The following is a 26,203-nucleotide window of genomic DNA, read 5'->3' on the forward strand; positions in this document are numbered from 1 at the left end:
TCTGACGTGTGCACTTGCAAATAGGTACTTTTTGTGTAGTTGAGAAGTTGATATTGTGGTAATTATTCATATTGAATGAAAAAGACTGAGAAATTGTCAAAAAACCACTGATTTATTGATAATTAAAAATTATCAGAATGAAAAAGACTGAGAAATTGTCAAAAAACTACTGATTTATTGATAATTAGAAATTATCAGAATGAAAAAGACTGAGAAATTGTCAAAAAACCACTGATTTATTGATAATTAGAAATTATCAGAATGAAAAAGACTGAGAAATTGTCAAAAAACCACTGATTTATTGATAATTAGAAATTATCAGAATGAAAAAGACTGAGAAATTGTCAAAAAACCACTGATTCATTGATAATTAGAAATTATCTAATAAATCAGTGGTTTTTTTTGACAATTTCTCAGTCTTTTTCATTTGTGCAAGTGTTGAATGAAAAAGACTGAGAAATTGTCAAAAAACCACTGATTTCTCAGTGATTTCTCGTGTGAATGAAAAAACCACATGACAATTTCTCAGTCTTTTTCATTCAACACTTGCACAAATACCTAAGCAGCCAATGTGATCACACACTTACCTGCAACGAATGACAACTGCGCTTGCACAAGCTCTTCTCGAAGTGCTTGTTGGGAAAGGGGTCGAGCGACTGATGCGCGTCGGGGATGCGACGCCTCGACGAGAAGTTATTCTGGTGCGACACGAGTGGCGAGAGGGGAAGTGGGCGGGGCAAGTCGGTGACCACACCACTGTCCAGGTGGGGGAGGGGGAAATCGGTGGACACGCCTCTTTCGTGGAAGGGGAAGTCGGTGGCCACGCCTCTATCTACACTGTTGCCACGTGGTGCGGACGAGTGCCGGCGGCTGGCGGCATCGGTCCCGCCCCCTAGGGGTCCCCCTAGCAGTTTTGGGCTGCGTTTCGACGGGCAGAAGAAGGCGCGAAGGTCTTGCAAGTCAACCTACAACAACACACACCAGTTCAAAATTATCTTATGACAAAAAAATCACACAGCAGTTCAAAATTATCATATGACAAAAAAATCACACACCAGTTCAAAATTATCTTATGACAAAAAAATCACACACCAGTTCAAAATTATCATATGACAAAAAAATCACACACCAGTTCAAAATTATCTTATGACAAAAAAATCACACAGCAGTTCAAAATTATCATATGACAAAAAAATCACACACCAGTTCAAAATTATCTTATGACAAAAAAATCACACAGCAGTTCAAAATTATCATATGACAAAAAAATCACACACCAGTTCAAAATTATCTTATGACAAAAAAATCACACAGCAGTTCAAAATTATCATATGACAAAAAAATCACACACACACCAGTTCAAAATTATCTTATGACAAAAAAATCACACAGCAGTTCAAAATTATCATATGACAAAAAAATCACACACCAGTTCAAAATTATCTTATGACAAAAAAATCTTATGACAGTGCTTCACACTGATAATACAATAATATCAATTGATCAAGTTTTAAGATCGTCAATCTTTCAGTGTGTCAAGGACCAAGTTCGTCAAGGCTTCAATTCTTCTAGTTTTCAGCACAAGTTTAGTTTAGTTTAATTTTATTCCAAGTCATTGACCAGCGCTGCTGGATAGACAGTGCCAGGGTTTATAAAACATGTCACAAAAAAAAGTTTCAAAAATGTCATCTCACTATCAAGAAATTCACTCAGGCTATAGAATGGATGCTCCACCAAGAGTTTCTGTTTTATTATTATTTTACAAAGGCGACTTTCTAGAAGTATTTTAAGCCTAGGTGATGATGATGATGGGATGAATGATAATGCAATGAAGGTAGAGTTATGAATGAATAAAAAAGTGATTTCAAAACTGCTCGGAACTGTCTATCACTTTCACTATCCTTGACCCACTCTGGCAGCTTATTAAACATGTTGAAGGCAATGAAAGGATAACTCCTCTGAGTCCTTGCCAAACGGCATCTTGGCATGTTGATGAGGTGAGTCTGACGGGTTCCATAGCCATGTATCCCACCCAAAGACCTTAAAGATGCATCGCTTTAAGGTCTTTGATCCCACCACGAGTATCAGCACTCCTAGCTCTGTCTCTGATGCGAAATTTCAATTTGCCAAGTTTACTGTTTGACAATTATTGTCAAGTTTCCAATTCGTCAAGTGTTTAGTTTGTCACGTTAAAGGTTCTTGAAGGCTTCAGTTTCTAAAAATTTCAATTAGTTAAGTGATTGCAGTTCTCAAGTTTGAGACAAAGTCAAGGATTCAATTTTTCAAGTTTTCAGTTAGTCAAGTTTACTGTTTGTCAAGTTTCCAATTTGTTAAGTTTAAGGTTCTTCAAGGCTTCAGTTTCTTAAATTTTCAATTAGTTAAGTGATTGCAGTTCTCAAGTTTGAGACAAAGTCAAGGATTCAATTTTCCAGGTTTTCAGTTTGTCAAGTTTACTGTTTGCCAAGTTTCCAATTCGTCAAGTTCAAGGTTCTTCAAGTCTTTAGTTTCTAAAAATTTCAATTAGTTGAGTGATTACAGTTTTCAAGTTTGAGACAAAGTCAAAGATTCATTTCAGCAAGTTATAAGTTCAAGTTTTCAGTTTGTTAAATTTCATTTCAAAAAGTTTTCAGTTTGTTAAATTTCATTTCAACAAGTTTTCAGTTTGTTAAATTTCATTTCATCAAGATTTCAACTCGTCAAGTTTACAGCTCCAGTTCAGTTTTTGTGGTGTGATAGAGAAAATAGCGATTGTAGAATGTAGTATTTTTGCCGCACCACAAAAATACTGGAAAATTGACGAATTGAAATGAAATCTCTGTGATTTAAAAACTTGATAAACTGAAAAATTGATTAATTGAAACCTCGACTTTGTCTCGAATGTGAATACTGCAATCGCTGCGTTGAAAACTGCATTAAACTAAAATTTTCAATTAGTTGAGTGATTGCAGTTTTCAAGTTTGAGACAAAGTCGAAGATTCAATTCATCATGTTACAAGTTCAAGTTTTCAGTTCTTTAAATTTCATTTCGTCAAGTTTACAGTTCATCAAGGTTTCAAATCGTCAAGTTTACAGCTGCAGTTCAGTTTTTGTGGTGTGATAGAGAAAATAGCGATTGTAGAATATAGTATTTTTGCCGCACCACAAAAATACTCGAAAATTGACGAATTGAAACATCTGCAATTTAAAAACTTGACTAACTGAAGACTTGATTGAGACCTCGACTTTGCCTCGAATGTGAATACCGCAATCACTGCGTTGAAAACTGCATTAAACCATTGAGAAACAATAGCATAAGTAGATATCCCATGGTATAGAGCGTTTATGTCGCAACTTTTACTGTTATCTCAAGCTAATAGTCCACGTAGTTCTTTCCCGTGAAGCTTTATGACGCTGGTAGTCTCTCATATTGTGCCGTTCATACACTCTTAACGGTCAAAACAGTAAAAATCGACAAGAATCGACAGTAATCGGCTTGAGATAACAGTAAAAGTTGCGACATAAACGCCCTATACCATGTGATATCTACTTATGCTATTGTTTCTCTATGGTATGATAATACACAAATAACTATATCTATATATTTACCTATAAGTATACCTAAATATATATCTATATTTACCTCTCTCCTAGCGACGGCACGATCATTGGCCCCCGTCAACCAGTAGGTGTGCACATTTCCCTTGCCCTTCATGGGCACAAAGCCACGGTCGTCAACCTCATAACCGCCCAGCTTGTCCAGGGCCGCTTTGCAGGGTGCGCTGATGTGGATGCGCAGTGGTTCGCCGGTTGACTCCATGCGCGAGGCTGTGTTCACAGTGTCCCCAAACAGACAGTAGCGCGGCATCGTTAGGCCTACCACTCCTGCTACAACTGGTCCTGAAAGCACAGCAAACATTCAAATATTTTTATTGCCACAAAATAGTATATTTCGCACCTAGAGCAGAAAATGAGATTTTTTACAATGACTGACAAATGCTTTGATCAATTCACTTCAAATTATAAACACGTAGACCCAGTTGCACAAAAGTATGTTGAATTTAAACTGTGATTAAAGCTGGGTTCGCACACAACAGTGAAAATATAATTCCCACCAGTTCAAATTGGACTATCCACATTCATCCCCGGCCAATAAAGTATGAATAATCTCATTAGAACTCAAGGAAATTATATTTTAACTCTTTTCTGTATAGGGCTACTTGTGATATAAATATAAAGAAATAGTATATTTCGCACCTAGGGCCGAAAATGAGTATGAGACTTTTCCGGCTCGAAATCGGTTTTCAAGTCCGAGGCCGTAGGCCGAGGACTAGAAAAGATTGAGAGCCGGAAAAACATTTTTGCCCATGGTGCGAACGCTATTTTTCGCCACACACAAAAATAAACAATATATATATATGAGAATAGTTGTTTACTAAGCACTTCCGAAAGCAGAAGTGGAAGGTGATAGCTCTAGCAAATCTGAGGTAATCTGAATATCAGGAAATTGTCCAAGTATTTTTATTTTTTATTCTGATTTGTCTAAATAACCTAAAAGATGATGTTCAATTATGTGGGAGGTTGAGTTTATACTTTTTTATTCTTTCAAATGACAATAAGATGATATTATTATAAATGTTTTAATTATTGAATAATGAACACAAATAATGAAAAGTTTGTTGATCAGCTGTTTTTGATCATCTTTCTTAGTTCCATGTTAGCGGCTGGAAAGGGTACTCTTTCCGGCCTAGGCCGGAAAGAAACCTGTTCTGACGTCAGACAAGAGTCGTCTGCAAACAATGTCTCTCAGATCTACGTAGGGACTGGAAAACAGCTGCTTTCTGTGCAGTGTGGCGAAAAATACTTTTTGTCATAGTCATTCAATTTCAGCTGTTTTACATCCATGAAATCAAGCCGGTAAACAGCTGATTGTAGAACAAATGAACATATGATTTATTTTATCAATCTGTATCATTTTATGGCAAATAAATGAATTTAAATTTGAATCTAAGGAATAATACAATAATAATGTAAAGATAATCTAAAAAATCTATATAGTGTACCTGTATGAATTCCTATTCGAAGTTTAAGCGTTTTCATTGGGTCGATGAGCAATTTTATGTTTTTTCACGGCTTCTAGTAGATCGAGAGACATCGACGCTATTTCGCCCGCATGGCTGTCTCCGTTCCTTATTGGTAATCCAGATACCTATAACAAATTCAAGTATTTACCAATTATTCATTTATAAAACTATTGGTTAGGTACCAAGTATTTACTAATCATGAGCATTTACTTAGTACTTACTTGGGCACATTATTATGGACCCACTTATTCCTATCAATTACCAATTTATTTTTTAGAAATTCATCTAGTAGGTAGTTTCTACTTTATCTAGCGTTTTCTAAAAATTATTGATTGCAGCAGCGAAAACTAATTTCTCAATATCTCAATTAATAATTAATTCTTCAATGTTGTTTTCCATCACGAACTGCTTCTTATTAAATCACTTTTTGCTATTGGAAAAAAAACGACTAGCAGTCAGATATTTTACAATAAATGAATTAATCACTCACTTTGACAACGAGATCTTTCGGCAGGTTCGCCATCTTCTTGGTCTCAACAACCAATTAATTCATTTATTGTAAAATATCTGACTGCTAGTCGTTTTTTTTCTAATAGCAAAAAGTGATTTAATAATTAATTGTGTCAATCTCACGTCCCTTTATTTAGTACAGGATTTCATTACCACTGGATGAGAGAACAGATTTAAATAGTAAACTTTCAGCATACTACATTAATATTTATAATATTAGTGACTGTGGCAATTTTAAGTAATTTTATTTAGTATAGTAATTCATGACCACTGGGTGAAAGAAATCCAGATATAAATGGTAAATTTTCAGTATAATACTCGTTCATTCATATTTATACTATTCTGAAACTACGGTAGAGAATGACTAGTATAATAGTAAATAGTGAACAAAATAATTCTCTATAAATTACGAGGGTGTATTGATGAATATTTGATACTAGATATTTATATCTAACATATATTTATATTTAGATATTTTATGCTAGATATATTTATAGATGCCATATATTTTATGCTAGGTATATTTATAGATGCTTAAAAATATGAATATGATATTTATAATCTATAAAATACATACCACCATATAAGCATCTCCAATGGTCTCTACTTTGTAAACTTCATAGCCTCTGATAATTCGATCAAAGAGTGTGTATAGGTCATTTAGGAAGTTCACCACCTGGAAATAAGCATGAAAATGTTATATGACTGATTTTGATACAACTGACATTACATCAACAAACAAAATCAACAACAGCGATATTTAGGTGGAGAAAGTGAAGGTTTAGGTGTAAGGTTAAGTAGAGTAAGTGAAGGGGTATGGTACATTTTGGAGTTGGAGAAGAATAGAGCTATCTACTTTGCCTAATGAGAGACAAGGACGGACAGGTATCTCGAGTGTAGTGCTATCGGCTGAAGCCGACAATGTCGCTGATTTATAATTGAGATTACATTTTCTGATAGCTGATCACATTTCTTCATAGCCTAGAAACGAAATTGGCAACAGTGCCTTGTTGGAAGAGGATGAAGCTATCTGCTTTACCTAATGAGAGACAAGGACAAGGGTAGTTACCTCGAGTGGAATGCTTTCGGCCGACATAGAAGTGAAGCCAACGATTTCGCTGATTTATAAAGGAGATTACATTTCCTGATGGTTTATTATATTTCATCATATTATCCTAGCACCGATTTAGCGACAGTGCCTTGTTGGAAAAGGATAGAGCTATCTACTTTACGTAATGAGAGACAAGGGTGGTTACCTCGAGTGGAGTGCTCTCTGCCGACATGGAAGTGAAGCCGACAATGTCGCTGAAGTATATTGTGACTAGATCAAACGACTCCGGTTCCACACCTTCTCCAATTGTCAGCTTGTGGGCGACGGGTCTGTAACATAAAAAATCACACAATCACACAATGGAATCAAACAATCCAACACGCATTCAAACACACATTTCATATCATATCACAATCATCGCATTTAATAACTAGTAGTTCTGTGAACAGTAGACCTCACGCAGTATCTATCTCATCCACAAGTACCAGATGTCAACTGTTTTAAATGTTAACAAACTCAGTTCACGTTTGAATTTGTATTCCATATGATATTATATGATCTTCCTCGGAGTTTTTTTGCAGTCTAATCTTAAATGGAATACCCATATAGGAAATATATATAATAGAGTACTAAGAGGGCTTTTTATGTTGAGAAGGTTGGCTGGAAGTGTGACAATAGAGGTCTTGAGAACAGTTTACTTTGCGATTATCCACAGTCACCTAGCCTATGGTATAATTTTGTGGGGAAATAGTCCTTTGGCTGGTAAACTTTTCCTGCTACAGAAGAGAGCCATTAGAATATTAAACAATGAAGAGCCACGTAGTCATTGTAGACCATTGTTTATTGAGAATAAAATTCTGACTCTTCCCTCTATGTATGTCCTGGAGTGTCTGTGTTATGTCAAAAAGAACCTGGATAAATTTAGCCTCAACTCTGATAGGCACACATATAATACAAGAGGGGCAAGTAGTATAGGTGTCGAATGGTGCTCTTCCAGCGCATCATTGAGAAGTTTCAGGGCCCAATCTCTCAGATTTTATAATGCCCTTCCGTCATTGGTAAGAGACCTAGATGCCACCCGATATAAAGATAGAGTTAGGAAAGGCCTAATAATAGGTGGACTTTACAAGGTACCTGAATTTTATAAAATTTCACAGTTTATATAAATCTGTCACTATTGTGTATGTTTAGGCTGTGTATACTTAGTTTGTGATCTTGTTTAATAGGTGGGTTTTAGATGTGATTGTGTTTTGGCTGTGTAGTCTTTTGTGTTGTTAATTATTTTGTATTATTTTGTATGCTTGTGACGATGACCAATGTTTGTTGTGAACCAGATGGTAATAAATATATTATTATTATTATTTATTATTATAATTCATCCAGTTCCGTGATGATCTTTCTATCTGATGAAAATTAATTTTTTAGAATCAAAAATATTATAATTTCTCCAGCATTATTTAGTTCATTTGTTTATTTTTATTCACCTATTAAATTAGATTTTTGAATGTGAGAATATTGATCCTGATGGGCACGCATAATAATACCATGACTGCAAAACAAAATATTGAAACCAAAGACCTTAAAGCTGCGATTAGACCAAAATTTATTTAAAAAATGTTAATAACTCAATCCTTTTAGATTATATTAGATTGAACATAACTTAGCATACACATGATGAACATATGTGTTTGTCAACTTCCGTTCAATCTAATAGAATCTATGAGGATTAAGTTATAACCAATTTGTTAATAACTTTGGTGTAAACCCAGCTTAAAGATGCATACCTCTTTAATGTCTTTGATTGATATTATAGACCTTATACAAATACAGTAATAGATTGGCTTCTCCACACATCTGTGTAATCACTTGTCAGCTGATTTATGATGAATAATTATTCTATAGTCTGATTTTTACTCTAATATTGGCGTATGAAGGAGGCTCCTTTTTCCTTTTATATTATCCTTGAAATGCAAAATTTCCAAAAACCTTGTATATACGTCGACGCGCAATTAAAGAAGGAACATACCTGTCAAATTTCATGAAAATCTATTACCGCGTTTCGCCGTCAATGCGCAACATAAAAACATTTAAACATTAAGAGAAATGCCAAACCTTCGACTTGAATGTTAGACCTCACTTCGCTCGGTCAACTACATCAAAGAAAAATTTGAAATCTCCAACTGGATATAAAACCAATTCAGTGAAAGATGAACAGAAATCCAAATATTTCAAACATATACGCATCCCATGTGATCATCAAACCTCAAGAATTGAGTTCGCTTAGATTTTTTTACAATGACTGACAAAGGCTTTGATCAATTCACTTCAAATTATAAACACGTAGACCCAGTTGCACAAAAGTATGTTGAATTTAAACTGTGATTAAATCTGGGTTCGCACACAACAGTGAGAATATATATTTCCCACCAGTTGTAATTGGACTATTCACATTCATCCCGGCCAAGCAAGTATGAATAATGTCATTAGAACTAATGGAAATTATATTTTCAATCTTTTCTGTATAGGGCTACTTGTATATAAATATAAAGAAAAATAAAAATCCCAGTACCCTTTTTGAAATATTTTATCACAACATGTTTCGGACATTGATGCCATTTATTATTACATATACATTACATTTATTACATTTATTATTACATTCCTTAATCACAACATCAAATTAATGATTGGGAGAGAATCAACAGGATAAACCCAAAACTGTTCCTCTCCCTAATTTTGATAAAAATAACACATTATTTTATTTTCAAGTGATAATCACTTTTTATTTTTCTTTATATTTATATTTTCACTGTTCACTGCCACAATTGTGTGAGAATCCACCTCAAATTCTAAGTTAAGACGTCTTCTGCTTCTCTTGATTGGTCTCGTGGCATTTTTTTCTTATTAATTGCGGATAATGCCCACATAAGTGTATTGCTTGTGCAAGGGTGATTTGAAGATATGATCAAACGACCGGCGGGATTCGAACCCACAACAAGGAAAAAATGAGGAAAACTTTTCGGACTAGTAGTAGCTAGTAGTCTAATCCTTCGGGGGAGGATCAGTTTTGGATTGTGCCTGTTGATCCTCACCCAATCATTTCAATGAATTGTGGATTTTTATAATAGTTTTAATAATTGAATGAATAAAGAATAATTTTTTTTTCGAAACTCACGCAGGTAGCATCCTGTGGAGGAGGTCTTCAGTCTTTCGTTTTTCCTCATACAATTGCATGGTCCGCTGCTGCACCAGTTCCTCGAGATTGTTTGAATGCTTCTCCATCATCTCCATCATTTGGTCCATTATATTTCGCTTCCTTCAAACAAATAAGGATTGAATTATTAATAATCATCAACAAAAAGCTATAGAATACACAAGTTAAGGTCCATTATATTTAGCTTTCTTCAATCATAAATAAGAATTAAATTGATAATCATCAACAAAAAGCTATAGAATGCTCAAGTTAAGGTCCATTATATTAGCTTCCTTAAAACAAATAAGGATTAAAATTATTGATAATTATCAACAAAACGCTATAGAATACTCAAGTTAAGGTTCATTATATGTCGCTTCCTTCAAACAAATAAGAATTTAATTGATAATCATCAACAAAAAGCTATAGAATACTGAAGTTAATTATTATTGAATAAACATTCGAAGTTAAATGCGGTGAACTCTGGATTTCCATTTAATAATAATAATAATTTATCCATTAGCATTTGAACAAATGAAATTTCTCATTAATTTCCAACACTACAGAATACTCATTTGATTTTTTCTTATAATATTAGTTATCTATATATATATAAAAGTGAAATGGCACTGACTGACTCTCTCACTCACAGAACTAAAAATCTACCGGACCAAAAAACGTTCAAATTTGGTAGGTATGTTCAGTTGGCCCTTTAGAGGCGCACTAAGAACGGATTTGGAAAAAAATCCAAAGATACGCCCAAAATCTACGTTTTTACAGCGTTTTTTGCGCTTTCTCAGTTTTATCGAGAACAAATGAACAGAAAATTTTCAAATTTACTACAGAAGCTCAGCTGGGGTGTAATAATGTTGTGTTAGTAGGAATTTAAAATAACGCCTAAGATACGCCCAAAATTAGCGGTTTTTGCGTTTTCTCAGTTCTTTCATCAAGTAATAGACAGAAAATGTTCAAATTTGGTACAGAGGTTTAGCTAGGGTCTAAAAATTTTGTGATAAGGTTACTTTAATATTTTCATCAAAGATACGCCCAAAATCAGCGTTTTTCCAACGTTTTTCTCAGCTTTTCTGCGTTTTCTCACCCTTTTCTCATCGAGCGACGAAGTGCTATGACTTTCTGATGGAATGAAGCATGCTCAAATGAAAAATGCAGGCGAGCGAAGCGAGCCCGCTGATCTAATTTTTGGACGATCCAGTCGGGGTCCAGGGGGCGGAGCCCCCTGGCTAGACGGATATGGCAAGCGAAGCGAGCCTGACTGCTAGTCATATTTTAATGGTCAATTATTTTGAATAATTATAATTTGTATTGATAAGTACATGTAAGTATATTATATTATAGAGAGGTCAATGTTATAATGGCAGTATTTGATTAACATCCAATTGGTGTTGGTATTGGTGTTGGTATCCTTGTCTATCGTTCAACAAAGCAGACAGCGCTTTCCCTTTCTGGCTCCGCAACGTTGCCAGATCGTTTTTAACAATCTAAAAATATAATTAATCAACAAAATATTCAAACTCAATTATGAAATTTTATTATCCAATTATTGGCGAAAATATTTCCTTGACGAATAAAATATAATTGATTATTTTAAATAGGAATGAACAGTTGATATACCATCAGATATACCGGTATCAGCTATCCTCTATAGAAAGCAGTGGCAAGGCAGAGAATCGGCAACGCTGTTCGCCATTTTGTGAGAACTTGGGATTGACCTAAGAGTCCTCAATTCGATAAATCGGAATGGACTCACCGATTTTTTTTAAGCATTCGTCCCCGGACAGCAATCCTCCGGTAGAGCATTAGTCTTCTGTCCGCCAGCCTTCTTTCACACGCGTATTCACTAAACCGTTTATTCACTTTGATTATCCGCACACTTTTACGATTGCGAGTCCCGAGAAGTCTAGGAGAAGAGGATTTTTTCTCCTCTGCCATTAAAACGTGGACCTCACACTATAGTAATTTTAGTATGTAAAATAAAATATTGATGTTAAAAAACGATGATGAAACGCAAATAAAGGAACGGTTAAGCTGAGTACTTACTTTCCTTCTTTGAGGTTTTTTAACCGTTCTCTGATGATTCTAAATTTAGGCCTATCTTCTGGGTTCTCAGCCCAGCACTCCCTTATCACATTCAACACCTCCTCGTCAGCATGCTCCGTGCACCGGATGTCGTCCACGTTGGGTCTGAACGGCTCACTCGATGTCGTCATTTTTACCATTTCAACAATTTCTGCAACACAAACACTACTTGTTAACATACAGATCATACATCATTCCAACAATCTCTCAGATAATAGTAGGCTACATAATTTCAACAATTTCTTCAAGAGAAACACTACTTGTGATCATTTTCTATAGAATTTTCAGATAGGTAGCTGATATGAGAATGAGTAGCACACTGGATGTAGTCATTTTCACCATTTCAACAATTTCTGCAACACAAACACTACTTGTTAACATACAGATCATACATTATTTCAACAATCACTATCAGATAAATATAAATATAATAGAGGCTAATTGATTATCTGTGATTGTATTGATAAATAATAAAAATATACAATATATCATTTCAACAATAGCTGCAACAGAAACACTCTAGTTAGTCCAGGAAACGAATTATCAAATTAAATAAAAATAGTAAGAAATTGTCAAAAACCACAGATAAACTTAGATTGACAATGGTGTAACAAACGAAACCGGTCTTTCTAAGTATCAATAAATCTATGGTTTTTGACAATTTCTTAGTATTTTCATTTAATATGAATAATTACCACAATATCAACTTCTCAACTACACAAAAAGTAAACGAATTATCAAAAAATGTACAGAGGGAAAAGTTTGAACATAATTTTTGACCTCGCAGCTCGTTTGAAGATAGTTAGAAAATATAGCTATACAGCTATAACAATTCGGAAAAAGCATGAAATGTTGGAATAATACACCAAATTGAAGATGCTCTAAAATCATACGTTCAGTAATTATTTTTACGATGCATTATTGAAGAGTAATAAGCCCTGAAAGTGCAAAAAATTGAATGAAAAACTGTTTTTCGAAGACTTTACACTTTCAAGAGCGGATAACTCGAAAACTATTGATGATATAACAGAACGATCCTGGAAAAACTTATGTAGCTTCATTTTCGAGCAGTTAGTCATGTCGGTGAAATGATTTGTTTCCAATATGCATGCAAGAGGAGGCTGAATCAAGGGTAGCCAGGCGCCCTAGAGGGAACTTGGCGACCCCTTCCTCAGCGGATGGACCTTCAAAGTAGGCCAGGAGTGGAACTCACGTAGGTCGCGAGGACCAATCAGTCTGAAGAGACTGCGAAGCATATCACACTGGATTGCAACAAGCAACCAGGTGATGGATGGGATGTTAGCATAGGGAAAAACTCCTGGTTCTTGTAAAGGACACAGGTATTGGTTTGCCTAACTAACATACTACTTGGAAACGCAATAATCTTCGGTTGATGTGTGGGGTTCTATGAACCTTTATATCCTTGAATCTGTCCCTCAAAAAAAATAATAATAATAATACATGCGTGTGAACTAGGAATGAAAAAATACACAACTTTTAAACTAACCTTATGCACAAGGGGTAGGGATAAGGACTTTTGGTGTTTTTGTCTTCTAACTAGTTCAAAAAGTTGCCAAGTCGATTATTGTGTTCCAAATATTCCCTCCAAATTTCTCTGTCAACCTGATATGTTGTTGTTAAACTGAATATTGTACATCCTAATAACTTTCCTTCCACACTAGAACATACCTTTGGGACCAACGTTGGGATCTAGAATTCCGAAAGGACCCTTTCGTCCAATGATCTCGTAGAGGATGATTGCAAACGCGTAGACATCGCCCTCCTGGGTGCCTCTCACTGGAGCATTCGAGTCCCGCAGTAGCTCTGGTGCTTTCCATAATAGATCTGAAAATAAACACAGCTTATGATAATGAGATTGAACACTGATTGTACATAGTTTATAGTGGAAAATTTAATAACTATCAGAATTTCTCATCAATGAAGCCTTCATATATGACTCGACGTGACATGACGTGACCCCGAGTCTGCTAGATGAGTTAATATCATTATGATCTTTAATTAACTTCAATTTATTCACAAAAATAGATAATAATACCATAGAGAAACGATAGCATAAGTAGATATCCCATGGTATAGGGCGTTTATGTCGCAACTTTTACTGTTATCCCAAGCCGATAGTTCACGTAGTTTTCTCCTATGCAGCTGTGAGACGCTGGTAGTATCTTAAATTGTGCCATTCATACAACAAAAAAGTAAAAATTGACAATAATCGACAGTAATCGGCTTGAGATAACAGTAAAACTTGCGACAAAAATTCCCTATACCATGGGATATCTACTTACGCTATTGTTTCTCTATGATAATACTTAATGATAATTCATAATAATACATTCAATTTACACACAAAAATACAATGAGAAAATGCAATATACAACAAAACAATAACAATAGCAGTAACAATGATATTAACACCTTAAAAGACAATATTGTTAAAATGATGTGTGCTGGAAGAAAGAGGGGAAAAATACCTTGCCAATTATGGTTTCCCATGTAATAGGTAGGTAAGGTATAACTGAAAGGGAAGGGTGTGTGATAGGGAAGTGGAAGAAGGTAGGTCGATAGGCAGGGCTGAGGAAAGGGAAGATAGGATGTGAAATAACAATACAGATAACGGTTACAATAATTTAAAGATTAAAAAAATAATTACTTTTTTCCAATCAATGATTTCCTGCTTCATTTTCTTTGTAATAATAGCATTGTTGAGATAATATAATAATAATAATAATAATATCGAGTGACCTGGCTGGCTCAGGTCTGGTGTCAGAGTTTTCAGGTCGCAACTGATCAATTTCAGGGCCTCTGACATGACCTAACGACTGCTTTTTAGGCAGCCGGGACCGACGGCTTGACGTGTCCATCCGAAACACGTGAGTGGCCCGAGATAAATATCTTGCCCGGGCCGGGATTTGAACCCGGGCCTCTGAATCATAAAGCCAGCATCTGATCCACTCGACTACGGCCACTCATCATTGTTGAGATGATGATCCGGAATTTTATTGATTATTATAGTACTTAGATAAATAAGTTTCCGTCTAATTGTTCAATATTAGTATTATATATCAAATGCTTATTTGAAGTAGGTCTCAAGCTGTAATGTCTATTTAATGAGTTGTTGGTGCATGAAAAAATCTTATTATAATGTTCACATTGACACGAAGCAGACTCGGGTCACGTGTCAAGTCATGCCACGTCGCGTCGATTTTCCAATTCATGAATCATAATTATTCAGAATAGTTGGCTCAAGTGGTCACCCTTTTGTGTAGTTGAGAAGGTGATATTGTAGTAATTATTCAAATTAAATGAAAAAGACTAAGAAATTGTCAGAAAACCACAGATTTATTGATTCTTACAAAGACCGGTTTCAGTTATTACACCATTATTGTCAATCTCTGATAAACTGAATAGAGTTTCAGTTCAGTTCAGTTTTTTAGACTAAGAAATTGTCAAAAAACCACAGATTTATTAATACTTAGAAAGACCGGTTACGGTTATTACACCATTGTCAATCTCTGATAAACTGAATAGAGTTTCAGTTCAGTTCAGTTTTTTAGACTAAGAAATTGTCAAAAAACCACAGATTTATTGATACTTAGAAAGACCGGTTACGGTTATTACACCATTGTCAATCTCTGATAAACTGAATGGAGTTTCAGTTCAGTTCAGTTTTTTAGATTAACAAATTGTCAAAAAACCACAGATTTATTTATTGATACTTAGAAAGACCGTTCGGTTATTACACTATTGTCAATCTTTGATAAACTGAATAGAGTTTCAGTTCAGTTCAGTTTTTTAGTTCAGTTTATCAAAGATTGACAATAGTGTAATAACCGAAACTGGTCTTTCTAAGTATCAATGAATCAGTGATTTTTTTGACAATTTCTTAGTATTTTTCATTTAACAAATGGTCACCCATCCAAAGAGAGTAGCAGGCGCATGTTTCTTAACTTATCTAAGCAATAGATTAACAGCGCGACCACTGAGTTAAACCACTTTAATCTTCATTGTAATAAATCCAAGTAACTGTAATAATTATGTAACATGAAAATCATGTAAATAATCCGCATATCTTCATTGAAAGATGCAAGTATATTTATATTTTCAGATTGTGATTTGAAGTAAAAATTGAAATGGACATAACCTATGTGTAATATTTGGGAAATTTGAAACTAAATTAGGAAATTGAAGAAGTTTTGGGCAACAGCCTGTTTTTGCTTTTCCGATCATTGTATTGTTTGTGCTAACCTAATAAATAAATAAAGTAATGTAACTATAAGACCCGTTTAAGACTACATGGTAACTCATGAATAAAGAAACTGACTCCTATAATATTGCCTCCAGGCAATCAGACTTATTTGTGGTCTGCCAAAACGCGCTCAATATAAAGAGACCTTTAGAGAGTTAAAAATATTGTCATTACTCTCTATTTTAGTGCTTCAATGTCAGACCTACAGCTACTTTTTGGTGACTTTTTTCTTTCTGTTTTTTCTGTGTCCCAGGATATCATATATCTGAATATATTCTATATCACTTTTTTCTCAATCTAGACATTTCCATAAGTGGATCTTGATATTTGGTATATTTTATTGTTTTTAGAATAGTTTTTCAATTTTTGTATAATGTATGTATGAAATTTAATGTGACGAATGTAATGCTTATGATGAACTCAGAAGCGTTTACAATTATAAAGCATATTCTATTCTAATACTGATATAATAAAGAGATAAGAAGAAACTAACTTCTATAATACTGATGTTCTCCTATGCTATCGTTCTCAGCACACTGGCGCAACTCATGTAGGCCGAAGTCAGTGACCTGCAGCACCCAGCGTGACGTCACCACACAATTCGACGACTTCAGGTTACCGTGGACCTCGATTGACGGCGTCGAGTGGATAAATAACATTCCCTGTAATTGGCAACAAACAGAAAAACATTATGAACTAAACAAAAGTCATGATAAATTAGTTATGAAGATATTCTAAAGCATAAATACGATGGAGTCAAGCACATTCAATGTAGTAGTGCTTGAAACAAGAAATTCCTCATGAAAATCTGTTAGTACAAATCAATATACTTATAGAAAAATACTTTTGATGGCTAAAATGTAAAATAATCAGGTATCAAAATATTATCAACAAGCAACCATTATCATTATTACTATAGTTATAGTCATAACTATACTAATTTCATTTGCATCCTATACTATTAAACGAGCAACTTCTGTTTATGTTTAGATGTTTATATGTTTGTATTTCACCGGATCTCGAAAACGGCTCTAACGATTCTCACGAAATTCAGAACATAGTAGGTTTATAATATAAAGAATCGATTGCACTAGGTGTCATCCCTGGGAAAACTCGCTGAAGGACATTAGAAGAAAAGGATAATTATAATTCATCCTTGGAAAAACAGCTGATAATAATTATTTCGTCGTCTGTTAGTAATGGAAGTGAGTGAGCGAGTTCATGTGTGTGGGACTATGTCAAAATTATGACTCAGCTGTTGAACTTTTGTAATCATTCAATTAGGTACTTAGTGCCGGTTGCAAAAAAGCCGGGTTATTTTTAATCCTGATTAATTCCAGTAGATCCATCTTTTTGAAATGGTCTTCTCTGATTTGGTTCACGTGAAGTTAATCAGGATTAAAATTTAACTGGGCCTTTGTGAGGGAAATTTTTGCATTCCTCTGGGAATTAATCTCAATTTACTGTAATGAGATAGAACATTTCTGTATGAATGTTATGATTGTTATTATAATTTCTTCTTTAGTAATAATTTTTTTATGCTTTTGTACTCCAGAGCGAAGCTCGATCCCCGATATTGAACGTTATAAAAGTTTGATGTTTCAATCAAGTTTGAACTCATTCGATTGTGTTGATTATTATATCATTTCGCTAAATAAGTGTACGGTGTTGTACTCTACTTTCTCAAAGAATGGATCATTGTAGAAACTCACGACAAAAAGTTCCAATACAGTTATATGATAGCAAAGCAATAGCGAATAAGTATTTTGAAAATATGAAAATTACTCACATCATATACTCACTTTAATTAAATCATGTACAAGTGATGCAATGAACATTTTATCCAATTTGATATCCTCGTTTTCTACTATATCCTGCAATGGAAAAAGATAACAATATTAGTTGACCAATATGAAATGCATTCAAATACATATACAAATATAGAAACGTTAAAACTTTCAGAATCAATCAAGTTTGTTTGAAACTCTGAATCGAATGGAAAATCTAAATTGAATCTACAGTTTTATTATCAATCTATCTAAATTTAAAATTGTTTGTTTTATTTAAATTTATATTTTCAGATTGATGATTTGGTGTAGAAATTGAAATGGACATAACCTATATTATTATTTGGTCAATTTGAAACTAAATTAGGAAATTGAAGAAGTTTTGGGCGATAGCCTGTTTTTCTTTCCCGATCTTGAATTGTTTCTGTTAATCTAAAGGTACGTACAGATTTACGCGCCGCGAACATGAGCATTTCACTTTTAATCAGCTGATGCTAAGATTTTTATATCTGTATCTTACCGTTTCTGTAAAAATACAGATATAGTCATCTGATTAAAAGTGAATTGCTCATGTTCGCGGCGCGTATATCTGTACGCACCTTAATAAATAAATAAATAAATTCAGCATCAGATCCAGACTTTTTGCTACAAAAAGTATATAATTCCATTGGAACCAAAGTAGAAATGAAGTGTGTTTCCAGTAGAAATTCGCAAGGATAATCTAGAGTTTATTGCTTTCGGCTGAGAAATTATTTATGAAATTTTATAAATTTGATAACTCTGTTAACTTGACTACTCTCAGACTCTTGAAGCACATGTAACTCATACAAATTCAATTGAACTGTAATGTTTTTGACCTAGTAAATAAATAAACGAACCCTGTATCATGAACAGAAGAGAATCAGTGGATTTCGAATTCAGTAATATATCATCATAGAGAAACGATAACATAAGTAGATATTCCATGGTATAGGGCGTTTATGTCGCAACTTTTTCTGTTATCTCAAGCTGATAGTCCACGTAGTTCTTTCCTGTGAAGCTTTATGACGCTGGTAGTCTCTCATATTGTGCCGTTCTTACACTCTTACCCGGTCAAAACAGTAAAAATCTACAATAATCGACAGTAATCGGCTTGAGATAACAGTAAAAGTTGCGACATAAACGCCCTATACCATGGGATATCTACTTACGCTATTGTTCCTCTATGATATCATATAATATCCATATGATTTTTACTGGGGACGTGAAAGCCTCTTGCATGGTTGGCTCTTAACTCAGGAATAGAGAGCCCCACACAAGGTGGGCTTATTTGCTAAGCTCATATCTGTGCGTATATGCATACTGCCGTTTTATAGTGAGGTCCACGTTATAATGGCAGTGTTTGATTAGCATTAGTTATTGCTAAGGATATTGCTATCCTTGTCTATCATTCAACAAAGCGGAGAGCGCTATCTCTTTCTCGCTTTGCTCAGTGAGAGCCACTACTGGAGGAATTTTAAGATCAGGAAGAAACACATTGAGCTCATCAATTTTTTTAACAATTCCCTGGATGTTTAAATAAAAAAGGAAGGGTGACCCCGTACTACCAGTGTCTGATTTTATTTCACCTGCGGACTCATTGACCTGTTCACTAAAAAATGTTGATGGGTATTTGAGCGTGTAAAACTATTATTTAATTCTTCGGCAGCTGTATTATCTGTATCAGTGTCACCTGTCATGTTCAAATCATCACCCAGACTAGAAATGTTATTTGTACCTTCTGTATCTAATCTAGCCATTTGTGCACCACCGTGAGATTTTCCAAGTGTTACAACTGTATCACTAGTGTGTCCACCAACACCAAGCAGATGATTCGTATGTATTTTCGGATTCTTTTCTTTCCCTGACTCTTATTTAAATGAAGGCCGTGACGAGTGTAATCCCCTATTTCAAAGTGGCCAAGGTCGAGTAGGTCTAAATCATCACTACTGGAAATCTGACCTGATAGCCATGAATTCAGCTTGTTGACGTTCACATTCATAAGGGGCTTATCATACCTGTACGGAATCGTTGATATAGTTACATTTGTGCGCTTCGAGATGTCCATAATTGGTTGCAAATTCAATTCAGTTGGCTGTTTAGCATTATTCACTACATCGTTAGCTCCAGCCAGTACAACTACCCTGTCATTTAAATTGAAGTCTTTTGTAAATTCAGCAATATCATGTGTAACTGTGCTGAAGTTAGCACCCGGTCTTGCCACTACTGTTACTTCGAAACCATCGTCACAGAGATCGTTATTTAAATCCCACCCTAGGTCTCTACCATGACTATCAGCCATTACCAACACTCTTTTCTTTTTTTTCGACTTTCGTGGTTTTACGTTTCTAGGTATCAAATTTTTAATCAAATTCTTCTTTGTAGTTTTGTTTTGATTATTGTTACCTATCTCATTCTGTGCTATATTGTAGTCGCTTAAGATTGTGAAACAGTTTTCCGTAACAGTTACATTAGTGTGAGATGCCCCGCAATTAGAAACCGTGTCACCCGGAGAATAGAAACACTTGAGATCTTGTATTTCTATTTCCAAGGTTTTTTTTTCTCCTTTCAGACAATTATTTTCAGCCTCGGAATGGTTTCTTGAGTGCAGCAGAGGAACTTTGCGCACGTATTTCACATTAAGTTTTTCCTACAGTTACCATTGAATATGAAAAGTGGGTAATTATTGGTAAAATTGCCTGAATAATGTAGTAGTGTTTGAATGGCGAGGCGGCTGTGTGCTGTGTGTGTGGGTGGCACTGTGCTGTTGCTGTCGTTGGTTATAATATATAATGAATAATAATTAGCGCGTTGTGCTTGGTTGCACCTCTGCTCACTATAGCAGGCAGCCACAGCAGTCACTGTTACCAACTTCATTTTGATTTTGCTGCACTGTTGCTCCATATAACCTACTAAGTATTTTGCGTTGCCATGTTGCAAATCTGGAGTGCAGAAAAATTTTTCCCGCACTAGAGCGGAAAAGTGATTCTTTGCGTTCTGTAATCAGTGCAGCAATGGCCACTTTTCAACGTAACTGTAGGAAAAAATATTTATTCATTTCGAATTCGGTACTCACATAAAGACTGCCCTTGGCACAGTAGTCGGTAACAATGAGCACGCGCATAGGCTCGAGCACGGCACCAATGAAGGTGTTGATGTTGTCGTGTCGCAATTCCCGCATCTGACGCATCTCCTTCATGATGTTGCGACTGATGTCCTTCTTCTTGGAGAATTTGAGCTCCTTGATGCGCACCATGACGCCGCGGTAGGTGGCCGTCTCGGCGAACACCTGCGGCCCGCAACGGGACTCGTACGAATTCACGCTCGGTGCTAAACTCAACTGCAAAAAACCATAAATTTAATGAAGTTTTAGCTGTACGAGTTCATACTTTGCACTATAAACTCAACTGAAAGAAATAAATTGGAAGTTGCAGTTGTTCAAATGCTTATTAATGAATAATTATTATTATTAAACGGGAATCCCAATTAAATGAATGAGTTCATACTTTTAAATTATAAATGAATGAGTTCATACTTTGCACTATAAACTCAATTGAAACAGATGGAAATAAATTGAAAGTTGCAGTTGTTCAAATGCTAATTAATGAATAATTATTATTAAGCGAGAATCCCAATTAAATATTGGAAATCACCCCGATGACTTCTGCTACTGCAAATATTGACAACAGGATAAACAGCTAGATGGAAATTCGATGAGCGCAACTACACAACAATTATTTGTCAGCCCGGACTGTATATTATAGTAGCGCTCATCGAATTTCCATCTAGCTGTTTACCCTGTTGTTGTCAATTTTGCAGTAGCAGAAGTCTTCGGGGTGATTTACAGCATTTAATGGGGATTTTCGCTTAATAATAATTATTCAACTGAAAAAAGTAAATACAATATTGTGATCGCAACAAAAATATACAAATTATACCTTTGAAATCATGTAGTCATGATCAAATTGCTCTATTTAAGCTTAGACAAAAGATAACATAAGAAGATATCCCATTGTATAGGTCGTTAATGTTCCAAATTTAATGCAGATTTTTGTTAACTCAAGCCGATTACTGTCGACTACTGTCTATTATTACTGCTTTTGTCGGGTGAGGATGTGAGAACGGAACAATATGAGAGACACATTGTGTCACATAGCTTCACAAAAAGAAACTAAAATGAATACCAGCTTGAGTTAACAGTGTATTTTGGAAACTAAACGCTCCATACCATGGGATATATGGTATTCTTATGCTATTTTTCTCTATGATTCAAGTTACTTTACTTGTATGTACTTTGTAATTTACCAAAGATTATTGTATTATGTTTTTCTTTTGTGAAGTGAACAACTACAAGACTATGTATATGGACTATGTATAACCTTATCTAAATTTGGGAGAGGAATAGCACAAGGTCAACTTATTTTTTTCTCCCTATCATTTTTATGATGTACTTATTGGATGAATCAATAAAGAATATATAAAGAACTGAACATTTTGTGAAGTGAACAACTACAAGACTCAACCTATCTCGGACTATGTGTAACCTTATCTAAATTTTGGAGAGGAATAGCACAAGGTCACCTTATATTTTTCTCCCTATCATTTTTATGATATACTTATTGGATGAATCAATAAAGAATTATATAAAGAACTGAACATTTTGTGAAGTGAACAACTACAAAACTCAACCTATCTCGGACTATGTGTAACCTTATCTAAATTTGGGAGAGGAATAGCACAAGGTCACCTTATTTTTTCTCTCCCTTTCATTTTTGATGATGTACTTGTTGTATGAATCAATCAACCTGTTGTTTGTAAGAATAAATTTGATTGAATTGAACTGTATACAAATTTAATTGATAAAAAAAACTTGTACCCTTTATCAAAAAACTTTAAAATGAAGGGTGTAAACGTTTTTATATTGTTTTTAATTATTTCATCAAAAGTGGCACATATAAGTGAAGTGATTTTATGTAATTTAATTGAGTTTTTAGTTGGAATCTATTAACCTTAGACGCAGCAACCATATCCTTGCCGAAGTTGCACAGGTTGATGTCCTGCGGCTGTATCTTCCAGAGGAGGCCCTCTATCTCCTGCTCTATCTTCCACTTGCGGTAGATGCTTAGGGTGACCACAGAGGTGCAAAACAGCAGGATGCCCAGTGCTATGGCAGTCACCATGCTGCGTGTCTCAGAGTCATCCTTGGCGCACAACCGGTTGTCGAAACCGCAACTTGGTTCGTCGTTCGGCTACAAATCAAAGCGAATCATTGATATTTTGATAAATTGAAACACACTTTACAAAAAAATATATATAGTGAGGTCCACGTTATAATGGTAGTGAAGAAAGATTGGAGAAAACGTTGCCAAGTCTCTCCATTTTGCCACTGAGTGTACACAGTTGTTAGTCAATTCATCCCATTAAATTTGACCTAATAATTATTATCATTTCCTTATTAAAATAATCAATTTGATGTCAAATCAATCAAGAAAATATATTTTTTCATAATTTGATTCAAAAATTTGCTTCCATAACTGAGATCAGATATTTATTTTTATACAAACCTGAAATGGCGGCTAATTTAAAAAGCTGTGATACACCAATCTGAATTTCAAAACAACAGAAATTAAGTTATTTGGTTGGTATTCTATAACAATTTCTTCTAAAAATGATAGAAAAATAGAAATCCTATTTAAAATAAATAATTTCAATGGAAATAATTCTCTAATAACATTTCAATATTATTTATACCGGTACGAGTAGGTCTAACCTATACGTATAGGCTAACTGAAGCATCGATGAAGTCTAGGATGGTTAGTTATTAACTTTTAAAATTTCAGGTATTTTAATTTGTGTTTCTCATACGGTAATGTCTAAAAATTCTTTAATTGTTTCAAAAATACATTTTAAATCAATTATACGACTTGTGTATCAAAGTATTTTGATAGAATGAACAAAAAAAATGGCGGCTAAGAATTGTTAGTCTACTTTTGTACAGTCACTGTCAAAAGTAAAAATAAAAAATTCTGGCAAACTGACAACATTGCAAAACTAGAGAGAGATAGTGCTATCTGTTTTGTTGTATGATAGAAAAGGACAGCAACAATATTGTCAATTGTACACTGCCATTATTACGTGGACCTCACTATAGCAATGATTTGTCAAATCAAATAGGCTTCAAATTGAAAAAGATGATACGTCTTATATATTATGAGAGCTTATACAGGTGAAAATTTTGAAAACAGTTGAATATTTCTTTTAAAAGGGAAATTTGACGTCTAATTGAGGATCCAATTCGAATTAAAATAACTACGTACTTTTCTGTCCCTTCAAAATTTTCGTCTGCCAAGTTAAATTCAACTTCAAATGGGACGGGGGGCATATGATATATGATTTCAATACAGAATTTCAAGAGAAAATGAATAGAAAAATCGCACATTGATATCTCAAACTGGTTTAAAAGTTTTTCACATTTACAAATACTAATAAATCTCATGTCTCATTATTTAATAAGACGCGCTAGTTGATGAGGTTCTACAGACTTTCTCTCTGACCCAATCATTCATTTAATTCATTCATTCATTTCATTTTTCATCCCACTGACCACCTATGAAAGGGGTATAAGGATTTGTCAATTATAATCAAAGTCGTCAATCTTTGCATTCCATAATGCAAAAAGAATTCCTCACTGGAATTCATCAAACTCATATTAATTTTGAATTGAATTATGAGATAATTGCGGTTCCCTCTAATTTATCAACTAAATTGTTGGTTTTGAATTCAACTACGAGCCAATTTATTTACCTTTTCTCCACTAGCCCACTCGACACCCTCGCTGGGCACATGCAGTTTGTATGAGTTGTTGTCGTTCAACTCGAAGCCCCCGACTGGCATCATATGGTAGTCACATGACCAGTTGTGTTCCACCAGTTTGTATTTCTTCAGTGCGATCACTGTGAAGTTGCCTTCCGAGTCGCCGTTCTTGTCTAGTCTAATTGTAGCACCTGTCACACCTTAAACGAGAAAATATAATTTAAAAACATTTGCAATGTTTCACATAAAATCCGAATGCCTAATTTTACAATACAGGATCATAAATTCAAAGTAATTGACCGAACGAAGTGAGGTCTAAGATTCAAGTCGACTGTTTGACATCCTTGAAATGCAAAATTTCCAAAAACCTTGTATACACGTCGACGCGCAATTAAAAAAGGAACATACCTGTCTAATTTCATGAAAATCTATTACCGCGTTTCGCCCTAAATGCGCAACATATAAACATTATAAACATTCAAACATTTAAACATTTTGATTGTTAAATGTTTAAATGTTTAAATGTTTAAATGTTTGAATGTTTATAATGTTTATATGTTGCGCATTTAGGGCGAAACGCGGTAATAGATTTTCATGAAATTAGACAGGTATGTTCCTTTTTTAATTGCGCGTCGACGTATATACAAGGTTTTTGGAAATTTTGCATTTCAAGGATAATATAAAAAGAAAAAAGGGCCTCCTTCATACGCCAATATTATAGTAAAAATCAGACTATAGAATTATTCATCATAAATCAGCTGACAAGTGATTACACAGATGTGTGGAGAAGCTGTATTTCCATAAAGTCTATAGTTTCAATCAGGTACTTGTTGATGAGAATACTGCGTGAGGTCTACTGTTCACAGAACTGAACAAATGTGAACCAATGTTTTCAGCTGTGAATAACAAATAGTGAGTAGGTTTTTGATTTTGTATTCAAATTTTTAAAATAAGTGCAATATTTCTAAAGTTTTTAATTTATTGTGATACATTCTGTAATCTATTTAGAGTATAAAATCAACCTTCAAAATTCAAAATTTTAAATCATCATTCTTGGACCGAAAATTTATCAAAATTTTTGGAGAGAAATAGTACAGGCTCAGCCTAGTTTTTCCTCCAATGTCATCATTGTATTATGATTATAGTATTTTACACAATAAATGAAATTAAATTAAATTAAAAAACTACTAGTTTGTACCTATCACACAAGACACGCATCAATCTTCTGTACACAAATTCAAATACAAAATTCCCTTTCCAAATTTTACAATACAATGCCAGGTGTTTCAAGAAGAATGATCCAATTTTAAACAGTTATATTTATTTTAAAAATGGTTCACACAAACCAATTTTACATCAAATTATTCACAGAAGTATCAAGTTTATGATGATGTATTATAAGTGTATATG

At 34.4% G+C, this 26,203-nt stretch overlaps 1 protein-coding gene across 1 annotated transcript in view; it reads right to left on the reverse strand.

Moving 5' to 3' along the window:
• LOC111059783 (receptor-type guanylate cyclase Gyc76C) overlaps positions 1-26,203 on the reverse strand; it is a 319,606-nt gene that overhangs the window by 18,947 nt on the left and 274,456 nt on the right. The window contains 14 exon segments of the mRNA XM_039436866.1: positions 588-965; positions 3,620-3,876; positions 5,040-5,070; positions 5,072-5,185; positions 6,148-6,246; positions 6,827-6,950; positions 9,797-9,937; positions 11,873-12,062; positions 13,601-13,756; positions 16,669-16,837; positions 17,978-18,049; positions 21,057-21,320; positions 22,990-23,229; positions 24,785-24,993. Of these exon segments, the coding sequence (XP_039292800.1) occupies positions 588-965; positions 3,620-3,876; positions 5,040-5,070; positions 5,072-5,185; positions 6,148-6,246; positions 6,827-6,950; positions 9,797-9,937; positions 11,873-12,062; positions 13,601-13,756; positions 16,669-16,837; positions 17,978-18,049; positions 21,057-21,320; positions 22,990-23,229; positions 24,785-24,993 (2,444 nt within the window).

Source organism: Nilaparvata lugens, chromosome 10 (genome assembly GCF_014356525.2).
Source record: "Nilaparvata lugens isolate BPH chromosome 10, ASM1435652v1, whole genome shotgun sequence".
Taxonomy (NCBI): domain Eukaryota; kingdom Metazoa; phylum Arthropoda; class Insecta; order Hemiptera; family Delphacidae; genus Nilaparvata; species Nilaparvata lugens.